Raw genomic sequence first — 27,953 nt, 5'->3', positions numbered from 1 at the left:
ATGACCACCAGCCCGCCCGCCCTCCCCAGGTTTCCAGAGATTGACAGCACTCCACAGTCAGGTGATTTTATTCCTAGAAAAGGTGACAAGCTCTGCTCAGCCCCGGCGGCCAGTGCACACAGAAGCAGGGTCACAGTGAGGTCCACAGGGTAAGCCCTCCCACTGCCTTGGGCCCAGGGCAGGTGAGGGTACAGGGCCGCCTAGGAGAGAGGCTCCAGGCCACATGGGGTGCTGAGGCAGAGGGGCAGCCATGTCCAAACACAGATGCCAGCGCATGCCCCTGCACTGGAAGGGGGTGCCCAGGGTGCTCTGTCCCAGGAGAGAGCTGAGAGGGCAGCAGAAAGGAAGTGGGGCAGTGAGAACCCTGGAGCCTGCACGGCCCTGCGGCCCACAGCCCCTGCCCGCTCACCCGCAGGGTCCAGCAGCCTGGCCCCGAGGAGCTGGGGGAGGCGGGTGCAGGGTGAGCGGGGCGTGGACAGAGCTTCAGAAGCCCGTCTCAATGCTGAGGGTGCGGCGGGTGACGTGCTCCAGCTCCCCGGACACGTAGTCAGCCATGCTGATGTGGTAGTGTGCCAGCATCTTCAGCATGAGCCGCAGGTTCAGCCACCACTGCTCCCGGGGCATGCGGTGCCTGGGGCGGGACAGGGTCAGTGTCAGAGGGTGGGCTCAGGGGTGGGACTGGCAGTGCCTGCGGCGGGGTGGGGTCAGGGTCAGGGGGCGGAGGCAGGGGAGGGGTAGCTCCCAGGCGCGTCCCTTTGGGCCACCTGGCCACTGTGTTGGGGTCCTGTCCCTCTGGGGCCCACGCCCAGGAGGGCTCAGCAGATCAAGTACACCCTCAGACCTGACCATCACTGACCTCTACCCTCTCACCCTCACCCTCTACCCTGTCGGTGGTGGACAGGCAACCCTGTGGGGTCAGGGCTGAGTGTGGCCACACCCCTCTCCCAGCACATTTCACCCCAGGCAGGTCTGGGCCCTGCGGTCCACCCTCTCTTTGGAGGGACTCACTCAAAGTCGGTGTCTTTCTTGAGCTCGGTGACAGGGCTGAAGGCCACCACTTTCTTCTGCAGGCCAATCACGCAGGCCGAGTCAGAGGCATTGGCAAACACCCGCCCTGTGGACATAGGCATGTGATGGCAGCCCCACACCAGGGATGCCAGCAGAGGGCAGGTTGGGCCGGCTGCTGCCTGCCCCCACTTACCATTGCGATAGACTGCCCGCAGCTTCTCCGACATCCAGATTATGGCTTTCACCCCGAGCTTGGTACCATAGTTCCGGTCAAAGGGGGTGGGAGCTCCACCCTGGAAACACAGTGGGTGAGGTCAGGTTCTGGCCTTTGGGGAGCCGTGGGAAACACAGTGGGTGAGGCCAGCTTCTGGCCTTTGGGGAGCCGTGGGGCCACAGGCAGCCCCAGCCCTGGCCTGAGCCCAGCATCCTGGCCTGACCATGACCTAGGTGAGCCCTCCCAGAGAGTTCTGACACCCCATCCCCTCGGCCTATAGCAACCCAGCCCCTTTCTCCATCCCACATTTGGCCCAAAGGCCACCTCCAGAGGCCGGGTAGTGGGTCGCCAACTCATCGACTGGGAGGCTTCTGTGGGCCCCTGCATCCAGCAGACAGGTCCCACCACTAGTGGGCAAAAACCCCTGGGGAAGGGGTGCCTTGTGGGTGCACACAGCTCTCACGTCTGGCTGGGAACCCACAGCATGGGTCTCACCAAGACACAGCCTGGGTCTCCTGCCTGTGCAGTGGGCGATGAGCACTCGGGTCAGGGGTGTGCGGATGAAGCAGCCCCTACAGCCAGGTGCCCCACAAGGAGGGGCATGGAGAAGTGTCCTCGCTCTGCTGCAGCCCCCTGGGCCCCTGGGCACAGGTGTCAGGGAGCAGCCTTCTGGAATCCACGTCCCCACACCTGCTGCAGGTGGCCCAGGACGTTGGTCCTGCAGTCAAACACGCCCTTGCCCTCGGAGGAGTAGAGGTTGTACAGGAACTCTGTGGTATAGTGCTCGTGGCACTTCTCGTTCCTGGAAGAGGAAGGTGGGACCTGAGTCTCAGGGATGCTGAGCCCACCCCTGTGGGCTGGCCCACAGGCTCGAAGGAAAGCTCGACCCCACCACCACTGCCTAAGCCCCCATCCTCTCTCTGCCCAGCTGCCCCTCAGCAGCCCTGACCCACAGCCCAGGGGTCAGGAAGCTCCCACCCCCAGGCCCTGTGGGCTCGCCTGCAGCCTCACCGGAGTACCAGGCCCCGCTGGATCTCTGTCTTCATCTTCTCGGTCATGTGCTCCACGTTGGCCTGCAGAGGGAGGACCAACCACAGTGAGTGAGGTCGGTGCATCAGTCAGCACTGCCCACCCCCTCCAGCAGCTGCGGGCTGTCCAGGAAGGAACGTTCCAGAATACCCGACAGGCAGGGCCAACATGACCCAGGTCCACCTACAGGGGCAGGCTGGTCCTGCAGGCCCTGAAGGGCTAGGAGGGCTGGTGCGGGGGTGGGCCAGTGGCTGGACAGTGAGGCCGGGTGGGAAAGCCACAGCGGGGGGAAGGGGGGCTGCATGGAGGTGGGGGCGAGGGGGTGGGACTGCATGGGGTGGGGGGGCTGCACAGGGGTGGGGGGGCTGCACAGAGTAGGGGTGAGGGGACTGCACTGTGGGGGAAGGAGTGCAGGGGGTCATGGACTGGGTCCCCTTGAAGGCGATGAGTCCCCAGCCTTCTGGGCCGTGGCTCCTTGGCTGGAGTCCCAGCCCCTTCAAGTGGTCTGCAGCGGGAGGAAGGGCGGGGGCTCTGCTCACCTTTAAGTCTTGAATGTTGAAGGGATCCTCGAAGACATAGGCAGCATCGGCGCCCACAGCAATGCCAGTCACAGTGGCCAGGTAGCCGCAGTAGCCACCCATGGTCTCCACGATGAACACACGGCGCTTGGTCCCCGAGGCCGACTGCTTGATGCGGTCACAACTCTGGGGGCCAGGGGGCAGTCAGAGACCGCCCTTCAGGCCGCAGGGACCCACGATGCTACAGGGACTCAGGTCTCTGGCCCAAGCTGAGGACCAAGGCGGAGGCAGGGAGGGGCTGGGACAGCCCCTGCCCTGTGTGCCAGGGTGCTGGCAGGCCTCACCATGAACCTCCCCTTGGCCACACAGAATCGAATTCCCAGTCTGGGCAATTCTGCCCCCAGGACGAGGAGGGATCACTAGAGTGTGGTGGGTGGAGGCCAGGGGCGCTGCCAGGAGGCTCTCCCTAACCCTGGGCCAGGGACATACTGAGCCTTAATCTGCCAAAGCGGGAGACATGCCTGCCACGTCAGGGTCATAAACAGGGGCCCAGACAGCACATGCAGTGAGGGCTCTGCACACACTAAGGATAACATGACGCCTGATAACAATCCTACCTCTGAATGGTTCAAGGAAATGCGAGTATTGGATAAAGAACTGAGGAAAGAGAACCAAAACAGATGAGCAGGTCACTGATGTCTGAACTGTGAGCATCAACCCCAGATGACAGATGAAGAGCAAAGTGGAGGAGACGGCCACAGTGTTTGCAAAGAGTCTGTGTCCCACATATGTAAAGAGCACTTACAAATAAAAAAGAAAACGTGCCCAGAGAAAAATAGGCAAATGGTGGAAAAAGATAATTTCCAAAAACCCATAAATGGCCACCAATAAATGCATGGAAAATGTTCACCTGCACCAGAAATCAGAATTGTGAACTGAAATAGAATCCTATCTTCGCCCACCTGGTGAGGTTCAGGGGCACCAGAAGTTTCGGAAGAGCAGTGGGTGCAGTGACCCACAGCCAGTGCAGATGGAGGCTGGATTCTAAGAAAACCCCTGAGGATCGTGGTATTCTGGGATGGGGGAAATAGGGGTGGGCGGTTTGGGGTCTCCTTTAGTCTCTTGTTCCATTTGTATTTTCTTCTTCATCTAATAATATGTAGCACTTATTACAGCAGCACACCCTCTTCCAGCTTCTGATCCCCCAAATGGAGGTGCTGGAACCTCGGGGGAGCTGGATTCATGAGAGGTAATAGTGTGGGAAAGGTCTGGAGAGTGAGAGAGTCAGGGGGACGCCCCTGGGGAGCTCAGTGGGGCAAGCCTGCTGGGACCCTCCCCCATCCTGGAACAAGGCTCCCACCTCCCACGTCCCAGCCAGAGCCCTGGGTACCCCCAGAGCCACCATGTGGCTGCTTCACCAGACAGAACCATGGCTGGATGTCCACACCAGTACAGCAGCAGCTCAGTTAGGTCGGCTGCAGCCCTGCCCACCATCATCCTCACACCCTATCACCCCACAGCCACTCCCCCCCGCTGCCATCCACGAGGCCTCGGGGGGCAGCCGGGTCCTGCCCACTCCCCACATGGTCCATCAGCCTCGGTGGGGCCCCGTACCTGTCCTACCTGCTCGGCAGCCCCTCTGCGCGCTCCCCACTCCCAGCCAGCCCCCGGCCCACGCCCAGCCCGCACCTCCATGGCGGCGTTGACGGCCGTGTCGGAGCCCAGGCTGAAGTCCGTGCCTGGCACGTTGTTGCTGATGGTGGCGGGGATGACGCACATGACGATGCACAGCTCCTCATAGCGCCCACGGGCCTCCACCAGCTGCAGCACCCCCTCGTAGGCCTGTGGGGATGGGGGGCTCAGGCCCGGCCCTGGAGAGGCTGGTCTGGGGGCCAAGGCCAGAGAAGGGGCCCCTGGGTCCTGCTCCCCACGTGCGTGCGGGGCTGGGCACCTGAGCCCACCTGCCCCCACCCTCAGGGCCGAGACCAAGTGGGCCCCACCCAGGAGCTCTGTAGCCACCGTCCCCAGGAACTGGACTCCAAGGAGGGCAGGAAGGAGGCCAGCTGCCGTGTCCCCGACCCACTCCACCCATTCTGCAGGCGCTCAGGTTCCTCCAGGAGATGGCAAGAGTCGATGTCTGTCATGTAGGGGGGCTGAGCGAGCACCAGCGTCACATGGACACGCCCCCAATACTCAGAGCTCTGCTGAGAGCCCTCTGGACTGGCCCCTCGCCAGCAGGAGACTGAGGCCCTCGGCCACTTGGTCCTCCTGCCTGGGTTGCCCCCGCATGCTCCCCTGCAGCCCCCTCACCTCAAAGCCCCCGATGACCAGCAGGGCGTGGATGTTGTGAAGGCGGATGTTTTCCACAATTTTCTCCATGTAGCCTTTGGGCAGCGTCCTGCAGAAGATAAATCAGATGGATACGCGAGTCTGCACAGAATGCCAGGCTGAAGGAACACACGTCCACAATGTCTGACCACAGGAGAAGGTGGGCATGGGACCTGGCAATGTGATTATTCCCCATTAGAGGGGAGGCAGAGGTGAGGCATGGGTGGGTGGGGGTGAAGGGACCACCAGCAGGACAGGTGGCCTGGCACCTGCCAGGGCACTGGCCACTGCCCTCCCCACACCTGGGCTGTAAGCCTCACTTCCTGCCCGAGGGGGTGCCTTCTGCAGGCTGGGTCACCTGAATAGCCATCCTCTACACAGGTGCCCTCAGGGAAGCCCCCGGCAGCAGGGTCTGTGTCCCACTCTAGACAGGCCACCAGCCAGGGAGGACCCAGCCTGTGGCCACGGGGCTGGTTTCTCTGACATCCACACCCCACCCAGTGGCCAGCTGCTCACCTCTTTGTCCCCAGCATGGAGCCACCACGCCCCAGCCAGCCGGCCACGTCATGCCAGCTCACTTCTTGCACCTGTAGGGGGAGGCATGGCTTCAGGAAGCAGGCCAGGGCACTTGCCCACTTCTCCACAGATGACAAGCCTGTGCTCAGAAGTGCACGTCCTTGGGGGAACAGAGGCCAGGCCAGGGACTGACCCTCCAGCCGCAGGTCGGAGCAGGGTCTCGGGGGCTGACCTAGGCTGAGGTGGATCCAGCTGTGCCCCCGCCACCCCGGGGAGCAGGCCCAGCCTTTCCCCGTGCCCACATTGTGAGTCCTTTGGTCCTTGTGTGTTTATAAGCCAGCCGGGGACGTAGCCTAAGCTGACCAAAGGCAAACAGGCGCACCACCACAGGCTGGGCTCCCCACCGGCCTCGGGCACGGCCTCACCTACCTGGTTCTTGGCCAGGCCTTCAAAGCCGTCATGCACAACGTACACCGTGTGGCCCTGGGAGATGCCAGAACGCACCGCCGAGCGCACGGCCGCGTTCATGCCGGCTGCTGGGGCCCCCACGTTCAGGATGGCCAGGGAGAAGTTGGTCTTCAGAGAAGAGGGAGAGACAAACACGTGGGCACAGGGCGGGGGGGCCGCTGACCCAGACGGAAGTCAGCAGACAGCAGCTTCCGGAGAAAGGGCCCCGGTCCTCGGGCCAGCCTGGACACCGTCCAGGGACTGGACTCCCCCAGGCGTGACAAACACCTGTCCTCCTGATCCCATAACAGGAGGGTCTGTGTCCCGCTGAAGCCTCCTGATGCTCAGCTCAAGACCACCCGAGCTACCGTGCAGGCCCCACCCACAACCCGCACAGTCCTGGGCCAAAGGCAGGAGCAGGACTCCAGCCGCTGTCAGTCAAGTGCAGCTGGGACCACAGTCAGTGCCTGCCAGTGGCAGTCACCCCACGCTCAGGGCTCAGCGCCCCAGAATATCCTTGGTGAGCAGCACAAGGGGGCCACCGCAGCCACAACAAAGTGCAAAGAAGCAGGCGACGCCAATTTCGTATTAAGTCGTGTCTGACTTTCTGCAACCCCACGGACCGTAGCCCGCCAGGCTTCTCTGTCCATGCGATTTCCCAGGCAAGAATACTGGAGTGGGTTGCCATTTCCTTCTCCAGGGGATCTTCCTAACCCAAGAATCAAACCTGAGTCTCCTGCATTGCAGGCGGATTCTTTACCAACTGAACCACCAAGGAAGCCCTTTAATATTAATAATTAATAGTAATACAATGGTTAATTTAACCTGATAGAACCAATGTGTCATCGCCTCAACTCGGAATCAATGTAAGAAATCAGGTCTTTCACACCCATTTCTCCTGCTGCTCCTCAGACCCAACATCTGTGGGGCACGCAGGCACCCCACTAGGGACAGCCACGTTCCCAGCACTCAGCAGCCACGTGTGGCCACTGGCTCTGCTGGGCTGTGTGGCTCTGGTGGGTCCTGGTAACACCAGCCTGATGCCCCAGAGGTGGTCATAACCCAGAGGATTCTGGAAGGAGATGTGGACACCACTCTGCCTTGCCTGGGAATGCTGCCCACCCCCAACCAGCTCTTGGGATAAATGGGGGTGGGTGGGCCAGGACCCCACCGTCCAAGATTGTCTTGGTGTGACCCTTTCTTTGTCCCATGATTTCAGAGATGGATCCTGCTGTTGTCCTTATTTGGAAGAGAGACCATTTCCTGAAGTTTTTAGCTGTTTGGGAACATGTCTTAATACTCTTGAGAATCCCTTGGACAGCAAGATCAAACCAGTCAATTCTAAAGAAAATCAGTCCTGAGCATTCATTGGAAGGACTGATGCTGAAGCTGAAACTCTAATACTTTGGCCACCTGATGCGAAGAGCTGACTCACTGGAAAAGACCCTGATGCCAGGAAAGACTGAAGGCAAAAGTGAAGGGGGCAGCAGAGAATGAGATGGTTGGATGGCATCACCAACTCAATGCACATGAATCTGAGCAAACTCTAGGAGACAGCGAAAGACAGGGAAGCCGGGAGTGCTGCTGTCCACGGGGTCTCAAAGAGTCAGACACGACTGCGCAACGGAACAACAGCGTAACCCTGGAGCCCTGCTCTCCAAGGCAACCTGTGGGCCTGACTTAACCTTCAGCCATTTGATAAGCGACAGGCCAGTGTGATCCCCAGGCCCAGACACAGGCTGTTGGGGCCTACTGGTCAAGCAGAGGCCGAGCCTGCCCTCTCAGCCCGCAGTTCAGACCCCAGACAGGAGGGAGGGTCCCGGTTCCCTGAGCAGGGGCGGCTCCCTACTCCCTGAGCCAGGCTGTGGGGGAGCTGGCAGGTGGAGGCTGCAGACACAGACAGGCATGGGCTCCGCAGCCCGCTCTCACCTTCTCCTTGGAGATCTTCTGGTGGGAAAGCAGCTTGTAAATATTCCAGTTGTTCTCAAAGCTCCTGGAAAGGAAGCGGGTCATGCACGATGCAGCCACAGCCGAGCAGCCTGGCCTAGCACAGCCACAGCCCAGCCCAGAATGCAGCCTCCGAGGGGCCAAACACGGGCATGGCCCACTTCCCCACTCTTGTCGCCATGGAGCCTGGCTGGGTGCCATCGCCAGGCGGCAGAAATCCCTCTAAACCGCGTTCCCAATGCCCCCTCAGCAAAGCAAGTGCCCGCGTTCAGCCAGCATGGACTCTGCAGCTCCAAGGCCAAGGGACCCAGAGGAAACAGACCTGTGGATCCAGGTGACCTGGCCCCGGGCCTGCCCCCACTGCTTCCTCCTGCGGTCTCCCCTCCCCCTGCCCCCTCCCCAGGCCCCCTTCCTGACCCTACCTGTGCAGTGTTCCACACACACACCCAGCCCTGCAGGCTGCCCGCCTGCTTCCTGGTCACAGGGACCGTCACGCCCCATCTCCTGCATGATGCATGCCCTAGGAGAGGGGCTCAGAGCGCCACCTCTGCAGGTGGGCACGTCCGCGTGTCAGGGGCAGGGCGGGGGCCATGGGCAAGACACTCGGGAGTCTGCTGGGGGCCCCACAGAATAGACCATTGCCCAATGTGGGGCCCGCCAGGCCCTCACCCGCCTCGGAGCTGGATGGCCTCGTCAAACCTCTTCTCGTCCATGGCCTTCTGCACCTCCTTGGTCTTAAAGCAAACAAGAAGCACAGGCTGGAGGCAAGGGTCTGGCACACTCAGCTGAGAGGGGTCTGGCCCAGACCTGCCGGGCAGCCATCACTGCTGGCAATCGGAAGGTCTAAGGGCAAGGGGACCCCATCTGACCTGCTGGGTCCTCCCCTCCCTGGAAGGGGCACCTGGGCCTCACTCCTCCTAGGAACGAAAGGCGAGGCAGTTCTGGCCCCCAGGCTCACACCACCGATGACCAGCCTGCCCCAAAGCGAGGCCCCATGAGGTCACCGCAGGAGGGTGTTCCAGGAGAAGTGCCGGGGCAGCCCCTCTCTGCTGCCAGCCCGCCTCCCCTGGGCGGGCTCCACCCTGCCCCCGGCTGCAGAAGGGGAGCCAGAGCCCACATTTCCACCAGCCTCCCAGCCTCTCTCTGCCCTCACCTCCCGCTCCCCTTCCCGCAGTAGCCCCTTCTCTGACAACACAAGATGTCCCAGTGGTTCTGGCCCCTCGCTTCCCCTTTACCTTCTCATCCTCACCCCACCCAGTGCAAGACCTGTCCCAGGCCACTGGCTCAGGGAGGCTAAGTGACCTTGGCTCCCCCCAGGGTTGTGCAAACTCCAGCTCACCAGAACCCCACAGGCTCAGCAGCTCCCTGCAGCCCCCGACACCTCTCTTGGGACTTGTCTCACCTGAGGCATCTGCTGACACCTCCCTCCCCCTGGATGACTGCAGGCCTTGGACACCCTGAGGCCTGCTGAGGTGAGCAGCAATGCACCAGGGTGGGCACACCAGGAGGTGGTGCTGCGTGAACCGCCTGCTCCCTGTCACACACGTGGGGGAGCAGCAGGACTCCGAGAGGGATGGGCTGGCGGCCCTCACAGCAGGCCTGCTGGCTGGGCCCTGAGAGGCCTGGAAGGGTAGGCAGCTCCATGTTGTGGTGGGGAGCACAGCAGAGCCCAGCAGAGCACGAAGGCCCCGGCTCCTCCTCACCCTGGGCACCCTGGGCAGGCCAGTGCTCACCATCTGCACACACTCCATGAGGGGCAGCCGCACGGACTGGTTCCCCGAGAGGCTGACCACGCAGGCCGGCGTGTCGGGCGTGGCCTCCAGCAGCGCCATCACCGCCTCCATGCCCATCTTACTGCTCTAAACAGGGAGAGGTTGGTAGAGCTCAGGCAGGTGCAGCCGGGAGGGAGCCAGCCCCGTGACACACACGTCCCTCGGCAGACCCACAAGGCCTCAGCCCTCAGATCCTGCCCACCACACACACACACACACACATACACACACGCACTTGTGTGCTAGAAGCTTCTAGAATAAGTGGCACCATTTATTCTAGAAACGCTGACTCCACGTGGTCATCTTTCACCTCCACCAGCACCATTTCCAGGTCTCAGCAGCCCTGCTGGAGGCTGTGGCACCTGCACTCCGGTTGCAGCCGCAGGGCTGGACCTGGGTTTCTGGGGTTCTTTCCACTATGATGAGGTTTCTCATTTCCGGCCCCTCTGCCAAAGCTATTCTGATGTGGGTGCAAATGGGGGCGTGGTCTGGTGGGCTGGACCAGCTAAAACAGGTAAGGACTGCCCTCCGTGGGGACAAACCACAAACTTGGGTCCCAGCACAGACAGCGGGAACACACAGGTGCGTGGGGAGCGAGGCCTGTGGCTCCACTGGGCGAGACAGCATGTCCCTGCGTGCACCACGCCGGGCCTCCCACACTGGCCGGGTGAGTGTCGGGAACAGCCTTGGAGGAAAGGCCCCGCGTCCCCCAGGAGCACCTCAAGCCGGCCCCCCTGCTGTAACTCCCTGTGGGCCTGAGCTCGGGGACCAGCACCAAGCTGCTCCTCCTGTGGCTCCCTCCCAGGCATCCTGTGTCTCCATCAGCATCCACAGAACCGGAGGCCCAGGCACAACTCCCACCTGCCCCGCGGCCTCCACGCCCTTCCCCAGGATGACCAGGGCCTCACAGGCAGGCGCTTTCCACCCAGGGGCCTCCCTGACTGAGTCCCTGTCCCCCTGTGGCTGCAGCAGTGTTCCCGCCCTGCAGAGGGTGAGGGGGGACCAGCAACGATCAGGACACCGATGCCCCCTCGGGCCAGGACCCAGCGCCTGGGCCCTGGAGCTGAGGCACCCAGCCCACTGGCCAGACTCAGAACAACCTGACATCCGCTGCACCCCAGCCCTCCTCCCCAAAGTCCCATCAAAGTCATCGCCAGGAGGCTGGGGAGCCTGGGCTGCCAGGCCTCGGTCTCACTATGAACACTGGCGGCAGTGAAAACACACGCACCCAGGCATCACACGCACCACGCCACCCGTGCACGCACAGCCAGCACCAGGGCGAGGCCCCACCTACCAGGATGCGGTCGAATGCCGAGGGGGTCCCTCCCCTCTGCACGTGGCCCAGCACAGTCACACGCGTGTCGAAGCCCAGTCTCTGGACCACCAGCTGCTCGTGGGGACAGAGAAGCAGGGCCTTGGGTTTGCCACACCTTCCCCACTGGGCAGGGCCACCTCATGGCCCCCAGTGCCCTTCCCTCCCCTGTCCCCCATCCGCCTCAGGGACTTCAGGGTGTCAGAACCCCAGCGGCCCTGCAGAGCTGGCCCAGCCTGAGTGTGCAGGAGGCTGTTTCCATGTGTGTGTGTGGCGCATGCTCCTGCGTGTGTGGGTGTGTGTCTCCATGTCACCATGGCTGTGTGTGCCTCTGTGTCACCGTGGGGGCGTGTGTCTCCATGTTACCATGGCTATGTGTGTCTCCGTGTCACCATGGCTGTGTGTGCCTCCGTGTCACCATGGGGGCGTGTATCTCCGTGTCACCATGGGGGCGGGCTTCTCCCTGTCATCGTGCAGGCGTGTGTCTCCGTGTCACCATGGCTGTGTGTGCCTCCGTGTCACCATGGGGGTGTGTATCTCTGTGTCACTATGGGGGCATGCTTCTCCCTGTCACGGTGCAGGCGTGTGTCTCCGTGTCACCGTGGGGGCGTGTGTCTCCATGTCACCACGGCTATGTGTGTCTCCGTGTCACCATGCGGGCGTGCCTCCGTGTCACCATGGCTGCGTGTGTCTCCGTGTCACCATGGCTGCGTGTGTCTCCGTGTCACCGTGCGGGTGTGCCTCTGTGTCACCATGGCTGCGTGTGTCTCCGTGTCACCGTGGGTATGTGCCTCTGTGTCACCATGGCTGTGTGTGCCTCCATGTCACCATGGCTGCGTGTGTCTCCATGTCACCATGGCTATGTGTGTCTCCGTGTCACCATGCGGGCGTGCCTCTGTGTCACCATGGCTGCGTGTGTCTCCGTGTCACCGTGGGGATGTGCCTCTGTGTCACCATGGCTGCGTGTGCCTCCGTGTCACCGTGGGGATGTGCCTCTGTGTCACCATGGCTGCGCCTCTGTGTCACCATGACTGCGTGTGTCTCCGTGTCACCGTGGGGATGTGCCTCTGTGTCACCATGGCTGCGTGTGCCTCCGTGTCACCATGGCTGCGTGTGCCTCCGTGTCACCATGGCTGCGTGTGTCTCCGTGTCACCATGGCTGCGTGTGTCTCCGTGTCACCATGGCTATGTGTGTCTCCGTGTCACCATGCGGGCGTGCCTCTGTGTCACCATGGCTGCGTGTGTCTCCGTGTCACCATGGCTGCGTGTGTCTCCATGTCACCATGGCTATGTGTGTCTCCGTGTCACCATGCGGGCGTGCCTCTGTGTCACCATGGCTGCGTGTGTCTCCGTGTCACCATGGCTGCGTGTGTCTCCATGTCACTGTGCGGGCGTGCCTCTGTGTCACCATGGCTGCGTGTGCCTCCGTGTCACCATGGCTGCGTGTGTCTCCGTGTCACCATTCGGGTGTGCCTCCGTGTGTTCCCGCATGCATGCCGGGTTGTAGGAGCTCGTCATGGCCTCCAGCCCCTGTGCGTCAGCCCCGCCAGACACTAGCAGGAAGCCCAGAGCGCACTGTAGCGGCAGACGGGCCAGTTCCTGGCAGCACCTGACGGGACTTGAGGACAGGGTGGGTGGCCAAAGTGAGGGGCATGGAGGCTCCCAGGGACTGTGCCCCATTGGGGGATGCGGGCCCAGGGCCCTGGGGTAGAACCAGGCAGGTGGGGCAGGTCACAGTTAGGAAGGAGCCCCCAAAGCCCCAGCTGTTCTGTTATGAATCTGATATGCATGGGCGGTGGGCACCCCTGTCACTGAGGGGCTGGCAGGGGCTAGACTCAGCCATTGGGACCACTGGTGGGGGACTGGACGGGGCTCCTAGGATGGGGGGCTGTGCTGAATGAAGACTGGAAGCCAGAAGATGCAGGGCTCCCGGCAGGTGGGGCCACACTTCAGCCTGGGGGCCCAGGGCTTCTCAGAGGGTCCCAGCCATGCCCACTCCACATCTGGCAATCGCTGGGGCTGAGGACACTCCCTCCTGGGGCCAGGGTTGGGGCCCCAACAAGAGTACGTGGGGACTGGAGATAAAGGGGAGCCCCCTCCAAGGCCCTGCCAATCCCACATGACCCAGGGGTTCACTCACGTCCTTCACGTAGCGGGACGAGATGGGCTTCCCGTTGCGGTCGATGGCGCCCTCAGCAATGATGATAATGTTGAGGCGGGACCCTCGGCTCCGAGTCTGGGTCAGAGACACCCCAGGGCTCAGCCGCCAGCCTGCAGACACCTGTCCCCAGACACCTGGAGCCCTCCTTGGGGTCCACGCCTCAGGGTTCATGTGGGCGAACCAGGACCCTGCTGCCCCACCTGGGGTTGGGGATCAGGGAGGAGGAACTTGCAGGGGGCTAGGGGACTGGAGGATTCCTGCCCACCTCCCACTCCCCAGGCTGAGGGAAGCCTTCCTGCCTCAGCTGGTGAGGATGAATTAGCATCACTCCTTGTTGCAAATGAGAGGGTCTTGGGGGATTTAAAAGTGCTTTTCACCTATTTCCTCAACAAACATTTGTAAGAGTCACTCTGATCCACCAGCCCCTGTTGGCCCCACAGCACTAGAAGAAAGTGACAAAGACAGGATCGGAGTAGCTCCTGCAAGGCATGGGTGCAGAGGGGATGGGGAGCCAGGCATGGAGGGCTGCCTGGAGTAGGTGGTGGTGGTGCAGTGCAGTGAAGCCGCCAGAAGGGCCCACACCTCCCCGCCTCACTCACTGCAGCCCAGGAGGTGGGCAGGGCAGAGGGTGACACCTGCATGTAACAGGTGGGGAAACTGAGGCTCAGGGAAGCCCTGGGGGGTGGGGCTGGGGTGGGGCTGAGGGCCTTACACAAAGCAGGAAAGCAGCAGGGTGTGTGAGCCTGAGTCCAGGCCACTTCCAGGAAGACCAGCCCCCAGTTCTCAGCAAGTAGGTCAAAAGCAAGGCTAAGGTCAGCCAGGGACCATCACCCTCAGAGCGGTGCTCCACCCACTGGGGCTACGTGGCCACTCGGGGGTACAAGGACTCCAGCCAAGGAGAGGACACAGGCCTCTGGCCGGCCTCGCTGCCAGGCTCAGTTCAGTCCCACCCTTGCCTTCCCTGGGTAAGGTTCCAGAAGGCAGTCTTGACCCTCAGCCCCCCCACTGTCCTGGGCAGCAGGGACACAAAGCCCTGGGTGGTGGGGGTGGCGGGCAGGGGCGGAGCATTCACCAGTGGATGGGAGTGAGGCCACCTCCTTGGTCACATGGGGAGAGGGACACGCAGGAAGCATAGGGCTTGGCTCTGACCGCCCCCAGGACGCCGGAACAGCAGGCCCAGCCCCAGGCAGCCTCCACGCTCGTCCTGCCCTTGGGCCAGTTTGCAGAGGACATTATGGGTGGACACAGCCTGTTAGGGCCCCAGATTGGGCCTGAGCGTGAACTTGGGAGCACAGTCTCAGGGGCTCCCCGGCTTCGAACCCAGACCACAGCCCCTGAGCACCACCTCATGGAAGGGTACCTCCCACCCCTGTCCTAGCCCTCCTGTCCACCACTGAGCCCTGGCCTAGCCAAGTGGCCAGTTTATTCCAGTTGGCGGCTTTGGGGATCCCTACCTAGGCCGGAGAATCTGCCTGTTCTGTGCCAGAGGCCGCAACTTCATCTTGAGGGGCCAGAGAGCTGCGTCTGGGCGCCCTGGCTCAGGTGCCCCCGCTCACCCCTCCTGGATGAGCCTCAGCCCTGCTGCTCCCACCCCCACGAGCCCCTGCCGCACGCCCCTGTGCGCCTACTTCACAAGGCCATCCCCCCAACTCGGGCTCAGCAGTCAGGGCGCCCAGGAAGCCAGCTTGACCGTGTCCCTGCTCCTGCTGTGCTCACAGCAGGGACCCTGGGAGAAGACCCTCAGCCGCTCACCTCGCCGAGCCGCTCACACATGAAGTTCTCCCAGCCGTCCTCAGGGGGCGCCTCAGGGATGAACAGCCAGTCGGCCCCCGAGGCCAGGGCAGACACCAGGGCCAGGTACCTGCAAGGGCAGGAGGGGGTGGGGCTGCAGTGGGTGGACCCCCACCCAGCACCCCAGACCCTGAGCCCAGGGTTACAGAGCAGGTACAGCTCTGAGCGGCAGCCAGCCCCAGAGTCAGGGCTCCCAGTCCCCACCCCGGCTCTCACACCCAGAAAGTCAAGGGAGCACCCGCCATGGGCGGGGCACCGAGGAGGTCCCGCATCCTACCCCAGCTCCCCAGGAGCCCCGGGCCCCCGCTGACCGGGACCGCCCCTTACCCGCAGTGCCGTCCCATCACCTCCAGCACAAAGGTCCTCTGGTGGCTGTGGACACAGAGAGGACAGCAGGCATCAGTGCCAAGGCCCCCAGAGCAGCCTGGACTCCTGTGTCCCGCCACCCACAGCCCCAGCTCAGCCAAGAGCACGCCTGGGGGACACAGAGGGCGCGGGGGCAGCCCAAGGACAGGCAGCCTTTGTCCTTCCCAGGGCGGCCAAGTCTCTGCACTAGGAGTCACCTCTGTTGGGCTCACACCCGGTGTCAGACAGGTTTTCACTGATCTTCTGTTCCTGAGGCTAAAGGCCATTTGCCTGGCCTGGGCTTGGCTGTCTTAGCTAGCAGCTGAGGACCCCTGCGGGATGCACCATTGCCCAGGGCCACAGGAGCCCCGTATGAGCCGTGGCCCACCCAGGGCTCAAGGGAACCTGGCAGGGTAGGGACCAGACCCAAAGGCCTTTTTGCTCACCCCACTGTTAATCTCCCTCCAACTGGGGGCTGAGGGCAGCCAGCACAGACCCCTAGGGATGGAATCACACTGACAAGCTGTTGACTCTGCAGAGCGGCCACCTCAGCCCCTGGCTGGGGGACGGGATCCTGAGCTTGCTTGCTGGGTGGCCTGGCCGGGTGGAGGCCTCGCTAACCTCTGGGCAGTGGTGGTGATGGCGTCGATGACTTCCATGATGCGGTGCAGCGCCGAGTCTGTGCCGATGGTCATGTCGGTGCCACAGAAGTCATTGTCGATGGAGCCCACCAGCCCCGCGATGTTCAGGTGTGAATAGGTCTGAGCCGTGCCCTCTGAGATCTTGCCTGGGAAGAAGGGGCCAGTCCGGCTGCAGCCTCCGTGCCTCCACCCAGCTCCCGTGGCCACAACATGGGGCTCAGACCCTGATCCCTATCACCTCCCTCAGCCCACCCGCAGTGCAACCTGATCAGGCCCTCAGGCTCGGCTTCCCCTTCCCCAGGTCCTGCAGCAGGGGTCCCAAGTGTGGAGAGGGGAGCAGTGGCTGGACCACTAGAATCGAATACAGACTCATCCCCTACCCAGAGACCCCCAGGGAAATCCTGGAGTGTGCACCCCTCACTTCCACGTCCCCATGAGTGGCACAGAACCAAGGGAGCTCCAATAGGCCACTTTCCAATCGGGGATCCCCAGGACTTTACATCTTATGTTACCAGATTTTAACTACCATGCTTCTGCCAACTAGGACAAGCCCATAACCAACATCCAGGAACGAATCCCGCAGCGCAGGTAGGGCAGCCTGGGAACTGCCGTCTAGCCCCAGGAGGCCTCACTACTGGCCAAACTCGGAGCATCAGGTGAGCACCTCCCACCCTGGCCCGCACCTCCTGGAGCGCCCAGGCCCCTCCTCCCAGCCAGCAGCCAGGCGGCCTCTCACCTCCTCTGGTCCTGCCCACTCCCTGCCCTCGAGCTGCTGTGTCCGGGCTGGGCCGCAACCCACCTTCGCTCACCAGCTCCTCCAGGAGGCTGCCCCACTCGCTGCGGAAGATGTTGGCCCCAGTGAGGCTGCCGTCCCCGCCGATGACGCACAGGTTGGTGATGCCGCGCTGGACCAGGTTGTAGGCGGCCGCCCGGCGCCCCTCCCGCGTGGTGAAGGCCTTGCAGCGGGCGCTGCCGATGACGGTGCCGCCCTGCATGGAGGAGGGGGAGCCTGAGCCAATGGGGCATGGCAGGAGCCTGGGCACTGGGCAGGGGAACTGGGGACCCCAAAGAACTAAGAGGGCTGAGGCCAGGGGCTCCTCAGAAGCCTGGGCAGGTGTCCCCTGCTCCCTGGCATGTCTCCTCATGTGTGCGAGGAGGAGACTGTCCACACCAGGCTCAGGGAGCTCGACAAGGCAAGGGGCGAGCAGGCTCTGAGATCTGTAAGGTGCACACAGATACAAACGTGTGCACGCGCACACACACGCACACATGTGCACCATGCACGCGCACATGCGTGTACTCTGGTGGATACGTGGGGAGCCAACACAGGGACCTGCCTGGGCAGCTCACGCCAGCATCCACGTGGCCCCTCCCTGCTCAGCCTTGGCCGGGGTCCCCAGACTGTCCCACGAGAACACCTGTGGATCCCCTGCTCTCAGCCAGGTGGAGAGGACAATGTGCCCCGGCCACGCCATGCTGCTCCCAAGACCAGGAGGCTGGTTTCAGACTTCACGGAAAATGCGAGTCAGAGCTGCCCCTGGCCTAGCCTGCTCCCTCCCGGAGCCCCTCCAGCTCCTCCGGCCCCTCTTGCCCGCTTCCCCTTGCTCCTGCCCCCCCCACCCCCTGTGCTCTGTGCCGCTCCTCACTCCTCCCCAAACACCAGCTCCTCCCACATCCTTAGTGCCCAGCTTTCATGCAGCTTCACTTCCCAGCTAACACTTGGCCTAACACCCCTTCCCTGGGTGCTGTCTCAGGACAGAAGGATGGCCACCCTCACACACAGGGTCGGAGCAGAGCGACAGCTGGACCCAGGCCTGAGGCAGGACGGCTGTCCTTCTTGGACCCCTGGGGTGGAGGACGAGGTATCCAGGCTGCCGCAGCCCCACCCATGACGGGGTCAGGGAGCACGGCTCCAGAGCGGGGGAACAGGGGACGGGGTCTGACGAGGCCCACGAACAGGGCTCGTCTGTGCCCTGCTGGATCCACCAGGCCTCGATAAACCGGCCAGTTCCCAAGGGTGCCTATAGAGCACAGTGCCCTGGGAATGTCCACCCTGGGCGGGAGGGGTGGGTAGCACCTCAGGGTTGGCCGTGCCTGGATGACCCTGGGTCCAGGCCCATCACCACTGCTCTGCTGACCCATGTGTGGCTCGTGATGACAACAGATCACTTCAGTAAGCAGGTGTCAGCTGGTGGCTCAGGACACAGAGGTAACAGGCGCCCCACAAAGGTCCCTGCTCTTGGGAGGACTAGGGTCTCCCCATAGACCCCTGGTTCAAAGACCTCCTTGCCTAGGAATCCCTGACCCCAGGGGGGCGTTGAGCTGCTCAACCCCCACCCTCACTAAGTAGGATGATAAAGGGGAAGGCGGGGGAGGCGCCGAGAGGCTGAGGCCGCGCAGGCCCCCTCCAGGGGGCCCTCTTCAGCCTGCAGCTGGAAGCTGAGACATCTGGGGCCTTCCCAGCCCTGTGATCTCTGAAACCCACCACCTCCCACCCCCGTGACCCCAAGGCAACTGGATGGCACAGTCAGCCTGGAGCCAATCCCCTGAGGGATGGTGTGTAGCCTGTGTCCCTAAGTGTGCATGTCCCCCTGTGTGTGTCTGTCTCTGTGTGTCTATGTGTCTGTGTGTATCTGATATGTGCACATGTGTATCCCCCTGTGCGTCCCTCTGTGTGTCTCTCTGTGTGTGGCTGTGTGTCTCTGTGCGTCTGTGTGTGTATCTGATATGTGCACCTGTGTGTCCCTCTGTGTGTCTCTGTGTGTGTCTGTCTCTGTGTGTGTCTGTGTGTCTCTGTGTGTGCGTCTGTGTGTGTCTCTGATATATGCACCTGTGCATCCCCCGTGTGTGGCTGTGTGTCTCTGTGTGTGTCTGTGTGTCTCTCTGTGCGTCTCTGTATCTCTGTGTGTATCTGATGTGTGCACCCGTGCATCCCTCTGTGTGTGGCTGTGTGTCTCTGTGTGTGTCTGTCTCTGTGTGTGTCTGTCTCTGTGTGTGTCTGTGCATCCCTCTGTGTGTGGCTGTGTGTCTCTGTGTGTGTCTGTCTCTGTGTGTGTCTGTGCATCCCCCTGTGTGTGGCTGTGTGTCTCTGTGTGTGTCTGTGTGTGTGTACCTGTGTATCCCCCTGTGTGTCCCTCTGTGTGTCTCTGTGTGTGTCTGTGTGTCTCTCTGTGCGTCTCTGTATCTCTGTGTGTATCTGATGTGTGCACCCGTGCATCCCTCTGTGTGTGGCTGTGTGTCTCTGTGTGTGTCTGTCTCTGTGTGTGTCTGTGCATCCCCCTGTGTGTGGCTGTGTGTCTCTGTGTGTGTCTGTGTGTGTGTACCTGTGTATCCCCCTGTGTGTCCCTCTGTGTGTCTCTGTGTGTGTCTGTGTGTCTCTCTGTGCATCTCTGTATCTCTGTGTGTATCTGATGTGTGCACCCGTGCATCCCCGTGTGTGGCTGTGTGTCTCTGTGTGTGTCTGTCTCTGTGTGTGTCTGTGCATCCCCCTGTGTGTGGCTGCGTGTCTCTGTGTGTGTCTGTGTGTGTGCACCTGTGTATCCCCCTGTGTGTCTCTCTGTGTGTCTCTGTGTGTGTCTGTCTCTGTGTGTGTCTGTCTCTGTGTGTGTCTGTGTGTCTCTCTGTGCATCTCTGTGTCTCTGTGTGTATCTGATGTGTGCACCCGTGCATCCCTCTGTGTGTGGCTGTGTGTCTCTGTGTGTGTCTGTGTGTGTGCACCTGTGTATCTCCCTGTGTGTCTCTGTGTGTGTCTGTCTCTGTGTGTGTGTGTGCATCCCCCTGTGTGTGGCTGTGTGTCTGTGTGTGTGTGCACCTGCGTATTCCCCTGTGTGTCCCTCTGTGTGCTCACGTGCCTGTGTGTGTCTGTCTCGTGTGTCTGTCTGTCCCTCTTTGCGTCCCTCTATGTGTCTAAGTGTCTGTGTCTCTGTGTGTGTCTGATATGTGCACCTGTGTAACCCTTGTGTGTGTCACTGCCTGTGTCTGTGTGTGTGCATCTGTGTACCCCCTTGTTGTTCCTCCATGTGCCCGTGTGCATGTCCCGGCACGCACACGCGCTCACAGCAGGGAGGGTCCCAGGCTCACCAACTGGATGATGTTGGAGACGCTCAGCCAGTTGGCCTGCTTGATGTTCTCGCCGCCCTCCACGAGGCCTTCATAGCCCTGAAAGTGAGAGGACAGGCGTGAGATGGGTGCCCATGGCTGCAGAGAACATTGCCCACGGGAGCAAGACGCATGGAACCTCGGCCAAAACCCCATCTGGCAGGAAGCAGGCCCAGGGGTCCTGAGTGCAGAGGCCCCTCCACTCCCAGGGCCTTGGGGGACGAAGCTGAGTCGGCTGGAGTCAGGGGTGTTACGGGACAAAGCTGGGGTTGGCTGGAATCAGGGGTGTCGGGGGAGAGGCCTGGCACCCAGAGAGTCTCCCGGAGCACCCTCTGCAGGGCCTGCAGGATGGCGTATTACAGAGCGCGACTCGCTCGGCAAAGTGCCCCTGTCACAGGCACACCTTCTGATGCGTGTCCATGAGCTGCACCTGGGTCACACACCAGGGTCGGAACCAGAACCAGTCAGTGTCCTGTGGCCCCTCTGCCCTGCCAGGACCCTCTCCTCCAGAGATGCCCACTGCTGTGCCTCCTGGGGCACCAGCGAGATTCAGAAATGACAGGCACAGCATCCACTCTGTCTGGCCTCCCTCTCTCGGCTGGGTGACTGTGCGGCCCCACAGCACCACGTGAGGCTGTGACTGCTCACTGCCGTGTGGGAGTCCCCCGAGCAGGCCCAGTGTACGATCTGTTCACCGTTCGTGGACCTCCGGAGGGATCCGGTTTGGGAATATTGGACATAATGCTGCGAAGAACACGTTTGCGTCACTGGGTGTGCGGCCAGCCTCTGACGGCACTGCTACCCAGAGCCCCACGTGCTGTGGCACCTCGTCCGTCAGCAACACGGACAGGGCGGGCCTCCGGGCACCTCTCCCCCAGTGCCAGGCCCTGCTGGTCTCCACCCTGGAGGCTGCATGTGGCCCCTGAGGTGGGCTCTCCCCTGAGCGCCGCTGACGAACCCACTGACGAACCCTGTTATTTCCCATAAGCCACTGGCCGCCTGGACAGCCGGCCCTTCTCATCAGCAGGAGCTCTATACAGTCTGGGCCAGGCCACGTGCTTTCACAAATGGTGAGAAGACAAAGCACCACCAAGCGCCATGTATACACCCTCCAGGAGCCTGGCCTTGGACCCACCCCACCTGATCGGAGACGACTTGTCCACAAAACTCGGCCACTCCTTGAAGAATCTCACCCTGCTCTTTGGAAGGTTCTAGACTATTATCGGGACGTGGGTCCCACCCACCCGGCTCCTGAGGCCACGGGTTCCTGAGGCCCTGAGGAGATGGCTCCCCAGACACGACCAAAGACTTTGAGGACTCTGGCCATCTGAGCCCGGTCTGAGGGTCTGGATCCCGCAGGAGGGAGGGGCCTGCAGAAGTGTCTGCCCATGTGTCCATTCAGATGGCCCCGTACAGCCAAGGCTGGGAAGTCACGCCTGACCTGGGTCAGGGTGAAGGGACAGGGACGCAGACATGCCCAAGGTGGGAGGAGGAAGCTCTGGGGAGAGCAGAGCAGGCCGGGGTTCCTGCATTCTAGTAAAGAGTGAAAACAAAGTAACACAGTTCACAGGGTGTGAGGGAATTCCAGGGCCGCCCACATGTGTGTGTGTCTATGTATCTGCTGCAAGTCTGAAACAAGGATTTAGGGGGATAGGAATGGGGAGGGTGGAACAAAGGGCAGCCCCAGCTTCTGCAGAACAAAGCAGAACAATGATTCTCTGTTGCTTTGCACAGGGAGGCTGTTTGCTAGAGTGACTCAAGCTCAGGTTAGGCGAGGAGGGTGCAGGAGGGCTGGGGGTCAGAGGACGATGGGCTGAGGTCCTGGCCTCAGAAGAGGACCACAGCTTCATGCCCTCCTCTCTTTCAAAGGACACACCCGCGCCCAAGAACCCAGCCTGAAGGCAGGCTCCACCCCACAGCTCAGAGCCAGGGCCCCGCCCCATCCACTGTGCTGACCAGCCCCTCTCTGGGCCTGGCCCTCAGGCTGAACAAGGACCAGTGACCCTGACAGAACAGGGTCCCGCATCCCTCCTCCCTTCCCCTCCCCCAGTGTTCCCCGGCCGCCAGAGCATAGGGCCCACCCACCAGAGTCTGGGGCGAGGACCCCTGCACCTTACCTCGTAGATGAGGAAGACCTTGGCCCCCACGTAAATGCCCATACGAGTCACGGCTCTGACAGCGGCATTCATGCCTGCAAGGGGTCAGGGAGACGCCTATCAGTGGAGACACAGAGTGTGGGGGAACCCCGGACCACCCATCCCCGCATCTCAGGGAGCCCAGCCAAGGGTCTGAGTCCAGCCCGGGGTGAACCGCTAAGGTTGTTTCAGCTTCGCATCTGGAAATATGCCACCCCCAGAGTTACGCCGGGAAGGCCCCCACCAGGCCAACTCCTGAGCCTGCACTCCGGACCCTGCACGGGCACCTACAGACCAGCCACATCCTTTCCGGCCGCATCCTCGCCCAGTGCTCACCTGCAGCCTCTGCTGCTCGGCACAGCCCTCTCCCTGGACCTCAAGGCTCTGACCTGGGGGAATCCCAGCAGGTTGGGGACTTGGCCCCAAGATGAAAGAGGGGGCTGGCGGGACGCAGGAGACAACCGCCTTTCAAACTCTCCGTCATCCTCTGCCAGTGTCTCAGACCACCATGCCGAGCTCCATGCCTGTGGCCCTGGGGCCATGAGGCCCATAGGGGCCTCCGTGAGCCAGGAGAGGAGGGCAGTGCCCCCGAGAGTCAAGGTCTGGCTATTGGAGGTCTGGGGGCCTCAGGCAGTGTAGCTGACTCCGCTGATGCCCCTGCCCCCAACCTGCACTGCACGCCAGGGCCACCAGGCTCGGCGGATCACCTCTCTTCCCTGTCCCCTAGCCCCAATCCCCCAGTCTCCCATCCCCCCACCCCCGTCTACAGCAGCTACCCTGCAGCACAGACTTCGTGGAAAGACAGATGTTCACGGGGAGGAGGAGCAGACAGCTTGTAGGAAATGCTCAGAGGATCTCAGAGGAACCCCAGTTCCCTTCCCTCACGGACAGTCCTGAGACTGAGACCCACAGAAGGCAAAGGGGTCCCTGAGGTCGCTGTGGGGGATCATCGAGTCCCTAAGGTCCCTCCATGGAAGACGCTCACTGTGCTCCTGGGGTCTCATATACAGTCAGGCTCACTAGCACAACTTGAGGGAGCCCCCAAGAGGCTCGAGCACCAGCAGTGGCCCCGGGCGGTGGCCCTGCTGCTGCCTGAGGGTGGGACGCGGCTCTGCCCAGGGAGCAGGCCTCCAAGTGGCCCGGTGGCAGGGCTGCAGCTGTTGCAGGCCTGGACAGGTCAGGTCAGGTACCGGGTCCGTGGCCCTGTGCAGGCACCCAGGGAGGGCCCAGCCCGCATGCTGACTGCCACCTGGCAGGTAGCCAGGTCTGGGGCACATGGACGGCTGAGGGGCTCTGCGCTCGGGGCTCGGGAGCAGGAGCCTGCAATCAGTGGCTGTAGGCATTTTGCCTCAAACCTTCTTACCCGTCACAAAAGATGTCAGCATTAGGAACAGGCGGGGTGGCCCCACATCCTTGGAGAGGAAGAAAATTGGCCAGTCACCTGCCCTGGGTTCCAGCCTGTGACACTGGGTCCGGGGACCAGGTCACAGAGGTGATGTTGGGTCTGACCCCAGGACCACCCCTATTCCCCCAGCCTTCTTCCTGGTGGTCCTGGCTCAGAGCACATCCACATCCCATGATCTGTCCCTAGGCTGTGAAAGCTTTTCCCTGGAAAGGCGGGGCACCAGCTGGAAGTGACCGAGGGCCCAGGAGCCCTGCCCTCCCGGCCCAAGAGCTGATGGAGGGGCAGTGCCCATCAGCTTGGGAATCCCATGGGAGAGCCATGAGGCTGAGACAGCATACAGTACCTCAGGAAGAGCCTGGTGGGCAAAGCCTGCCCCAGTGGGGGCTCATGGCACTGGGCTCCGAGGAGGTCAGCACAAAGGTCACTCTCCAGACGGGAAGCTGGGGTCCCAGAGGGAGGGCGGGGGACTGCTGGGACCCCAGCTGGTGCGGGCAGTGCCTGGAGACACCTTAGAACCCCCACCTTGGGCACAGCAGGCTGCCCCATCCCCACCCAGCTTCTGCTCTCTGACGACCGGAGGGACTCCCTAGGCAGGGGTGCCTGGACATCACAGCCAGCAGGGCACAGAGGCCAGGCGGCCCTGAACCAGCCACATTCAGGGCTTACACACCTGCCTTTATCAAGAGAACTCCATTTCTAAAGAAACCATAACTCGCATGTTCCTGTAATGTATGGAAGTGGGGTTATAGTCACTGAAGTTAGCAATAGGAGCCCAGGGAGCGTAGCCGCCCCCACCCACACACACCAGGCTGCTCCAGGAACTGGATCTGAAGGCCAACAGTCCTGCTGCTGGAGGTCAAGGGCTTCGAGCTGTGGGGCTGGTGGAGATGGGGAGGGAGATGAGACAGCTGCAAAGCTGCCCCTCCTGGCCCCCAGCAGGCCCTAGGTCCTGCAGAAGCGCCTGCCCACCTCTGGGGCCTTGGCCAGCCCAGGCTTTCCACTCTCAGATATCTGCCTCCCTGGTCACCCCCGCTGGGGTGAGCCCACTGTGATCTCACTGCAGGCTCAAGGTCCAAGCCCCACCTCTGGTGGCAGGAGGGAGACCAGCAGTTCTGGATCGGGGCTGGGGTGAGGGCAGTGGCTGGAAACCAGGTCACCACCCAACTCAGAGGTTATGGTCATCTCCCTAGCCAGCCTGGTGGGCTTATCTGCAGCCCCAGGGACTGCAAAGGTCCCCATTCTTAGAGTGCTGTACTCAGTCTTGCAGAGGAGAACAAATGACCATATTACGGGAAAACTCTTGACTCTTCGAATGGGATCGTGCCAGCTGCCATGGAGACAGAGGCCTAAGGGTGTGGGCTTCCCTGTAAACCTCACAGTAAGCTGCCTTCCTAAGAGGGCCTTTTTAATTGCCCTTTAAGCTGCTTTTCTTTCTCAAAATAAACCAAGGATGGCAGCCACGAGCCCCAGGGTCAGAGAAGTGAGGAGGAGAGCAGCTGCATCCATTGATGAGCCAGCCCTGGACCCTTGCTCGACCTTCCACCCTAACCTCCCCCACCCTCCGCCCTAGAGTGGGCCAGGGAGACTGCTACCGATCACTTCCTGTTGGAGGAAATGGACACCAACCAAAGTGATGTCAGAGGTGAAAGCACCTGTTCCGAAGGTGATTTTTCATCATAATTAGCTTCCAGAAAAACAAAATGTACAAGAAAGAGGTGATCTGGTCCTGGGGGAACACGGGGCCCAGCAGATGCATGTTTATTCATCAGTCGATGTGAGGATACGGAGCTGGACTGGACAGCTGAGGGAAACTGAGGCCCCAGGATCAGGCTCGGGTCAAGTCATAGAGCTGGTCAAGGCTGGCTCCCCATCACAAGGCTGGCCTCCATTGACCCCAAGAGCAGACTTAAGCGTCTGAGAGTCAAGTGCAGGTCAGGGTGGAGGCCCGCTCTCCACATGGCTGTCAGCCCCACCACACACGGGAGGGCATGTGGGGAGGGCCAAGCGGCACCATCAGGCCCCCAGAGGTCAGCCTCTGTTTGGAAGGCAGTGGTGGGGGTCCCTGAGGGAAAACTGAGAAGCCATTGCCTAGAGCCAGTTCTCTGGAGCAGCGCTAGCGAGAAGGAGTAGCCTCAGGCGGACACCCATGGGCGGGCTCCCAGAACTTACAGAGCAGAAGGGCTCTGCCCCACAGAGAGCCAGCTGGCCCACATCCTCCCCCAGGCATCAGCCTGAGCCCTAAATCAGGGAAGTCTGCGGAAACCTCTCTCACAGCCTCAACCATAAAACCATGTCACAGCCAGGCATCTAGGAGAGTGAGAACAGGGCATGAGGTGAGGGGCCGACGGTCAGCCCAGCCAGAGGCGCACGGGCGGCTACACTCCAGGGCATTCAGGAAGCACTCCCCATTCCGTGTGGGGAACCAGGGCTGGACTGGCCAAGAGGATACCTTCAGTCAACAGGCTTTGCCCTCAGCTGGCCTGCCTGCCCGGGCCAGCAGCACCTTTGCTGCCAGGGTCCTTTCCGTCCAGCCCCTTGTCCTATTTTGTCTGTGCAGCCACTGAGCTCAGCTCCCCTGCTTAAGTGTATCTCATTTATCCTCCCCAGCCCTCCCTGCAGTGCCGCTGTCACCACAGTGCAACAGGAGCCTGGGTGGAGACCCCCTGCACCCGCACCAGACCTCACAAAGGGTCCAGCCCTCTGGTGATGTGTCTGCCCTCCACACACCTGGCCCTTCCCGTGGTCCAATCTCACAGGATGATGCTTCCCCAAGACCACCCTCCAAGCCCACTCTCCTCCTGCAGGGCCCCGGCCCACCAGCCTTGCTCTAAGAGGGCTCCAGGTGCCACTGCCCAGCAATAGGCAACCGCTCTGGCCACGCAGGGCTGCAGACGTGCAGCAGAGCACACTGCCTGCCACCAGTTCAGAAACGGAGGGCTCAGCCAAACCCGTGGAAGGTCTATGCAGGCGGGGGTGCAGACAGCCGCTGACCCCTCTGCCAACCTGGTCTGGCTCCCTCATGAAAGTCCCCTCCTCCATGCTCTCCCCTGCGTCTGAGGGGGGAACCAGTAGTCAGGGGTCTGAGGTAGAGACAAATTAAGCGTCTAGACTTTCTGATCCGGAAGGAGGCACACCAGGCTCACCGTGCAGCCTGAGGGTGCTGGCTCCATCCCTCCCGCTTCCTGGGCTACTTAAAGTCTCTCCCAGGGTTCAAGGTGTGTGGTGTGGCCATGTGGCCAAGCCCCACAGGTGTGACACTAGCCATCCCAAGCCATTGGTCCTGGAGAGCAGTGGTCAGGACAGGACCAGGGTGCCAGGACGGGGCTGCCAAGACAGGCCCCCAGGAAGGGCAATAGCCTGGCTCTGCCAGGTCCTGGCTGCGGGACGCTGGGCAGTCCCCCAGGAAGACCATCGTCTTAGATACGCGGCGTTGAGGACAGGCCTGCACTAAAGAAATGCCCCAGACCCGCCCTGAAGGTGGTGTCTGGGGGAAGCGCTGAGCCCTCGGGTCGTGTTTCAGAACCAGGAAGAGACTGGTTCTCCAGGCCTGCGGTGACTGCCCTGCCCTTGGCGGCCTCCGCTCAGCGTGCATTCCAGGAAATGGGGCTTCTGACACACGTGAACGGGAAGGGGTGCCGGGACCGCCTGGAGCGGAGAGAGCCGGGAGAGCTCCGGGTCGCCGGCCACAGCCGGCCGCACAGACACGCCCCCGGGGGCGGGGGCAGGCGGGTGGGGCGCAGATGCCGTGGTGGGCGGCACGTACGCGGGTACCCGGCGCGCCGGGGAGGATCCAGGACAGGGACGGGGACCTGGGCCGGGAGGACCTGCCGACCGCGCGCCGCAGATCCGGGCCGAGGGTGGCGGGCACGCCGCAGGGACCCGGGGACAGCAGAACCCCCGCCCGCCAGCGACCCGCCGCGCGCCCGCGCCCACCTTGCGCATCACCGCCACTGGTCAGCACGCCGATGGCCTTGCCAGCCCCGGTGGTCCGCAGCTTCTCCAGATCCACGCTGGCCATGGTGGCGCCGACTCTGCCCCGCTCACTGTCCTGTCCCGCGCCGCCGCTGTCGCCGAGCCCGCCCCGCGCCCTGCGCTCCGCCCCGCGCCGTGTGAGGTCACCGCAGTCCACGCCGGGGGCGGCCGGGGAGGAGGGCGGGGCGGTCGAGGCGGGGGCGGGGCCGACGTGCCCGTGCGGATGTCTCCGGTCCCGGCGCGCACCGCACCACCCCCCGCTCCCCCACCCCACTCCACCCCACCCCACCCCGCTCCTGGGCGGAGGGACCGGC

General features: G+C 62.3%; 1 protein-coding gene across 1 annotated transcript; it reads right to left on the bottom strand.

Annotated features, from left to right (window-relative positions):
• Positions 1–50: 50 nt before the first annotated feature.
• On the bottom strand, positions 51–27,769 carry PFKL (phosphofructokinase, liver type). Its single transcript, XM_027547388.1, has 22 exons — positions 27,601–27,769; positions 22,245–22,318; positions 20,110–20,187; positions 16,829–17,018; positions 16,010–16,175; positions 15,371–15,415; positions 15,005–15,113; positions 13,232–13,327; positions 11,074–11,166; positions 9,741–9,866; positions 8,677–8,741; positions 7,990–8,053; positions 6,043–6,189; positions 5,614–5,684; positions 5,080–5,167; positions 4,459–4,611; positions 2,791–2,955; positions 2,234–2,295; positions 1,913–2,024; positions 1,202–1,301; positions 1,009–1,114; positions 51–631 (listed from the first exon to the last, which is right to left on the bottom strand). Exons 1-22 carry the CDS (start codon positions 27,683–27,685, stop codon positions 484–486), a joined length of 2,343 nt encoding a protein of 780 aa, XP_027403189.1. The 5' UTR covers positions 27,686–27,769; the 3' UTR covers positions 51–483.
• Positions 27,770–27,953: the final 184 nt, after the last annotated feature.

The sequence above is a fragment of the Bos indicus x Bos taurus genome, chromosome 1 (assembly GCF_003369695.1).
Source record: "Bos indicus x Bos taurus breed Angus x Brahman F1 hybrid chromosome 1, Bos_hybrid_MaternalHap_v2.0, whole genome shotgun sequence".
Taxonomy (NCBI): domain Eukaryota; kingdom Metazoa; phylum Chordata; class Mammalia; order Artiodactyla; family Bovidae; genus Bos; species Bos indicus x Bos taurus.
The sequence above is the reverse complement of the archived record's forward strand: the minus strand, read 5'-3'. Positions and strand labels throughout refer to the sequence as shown.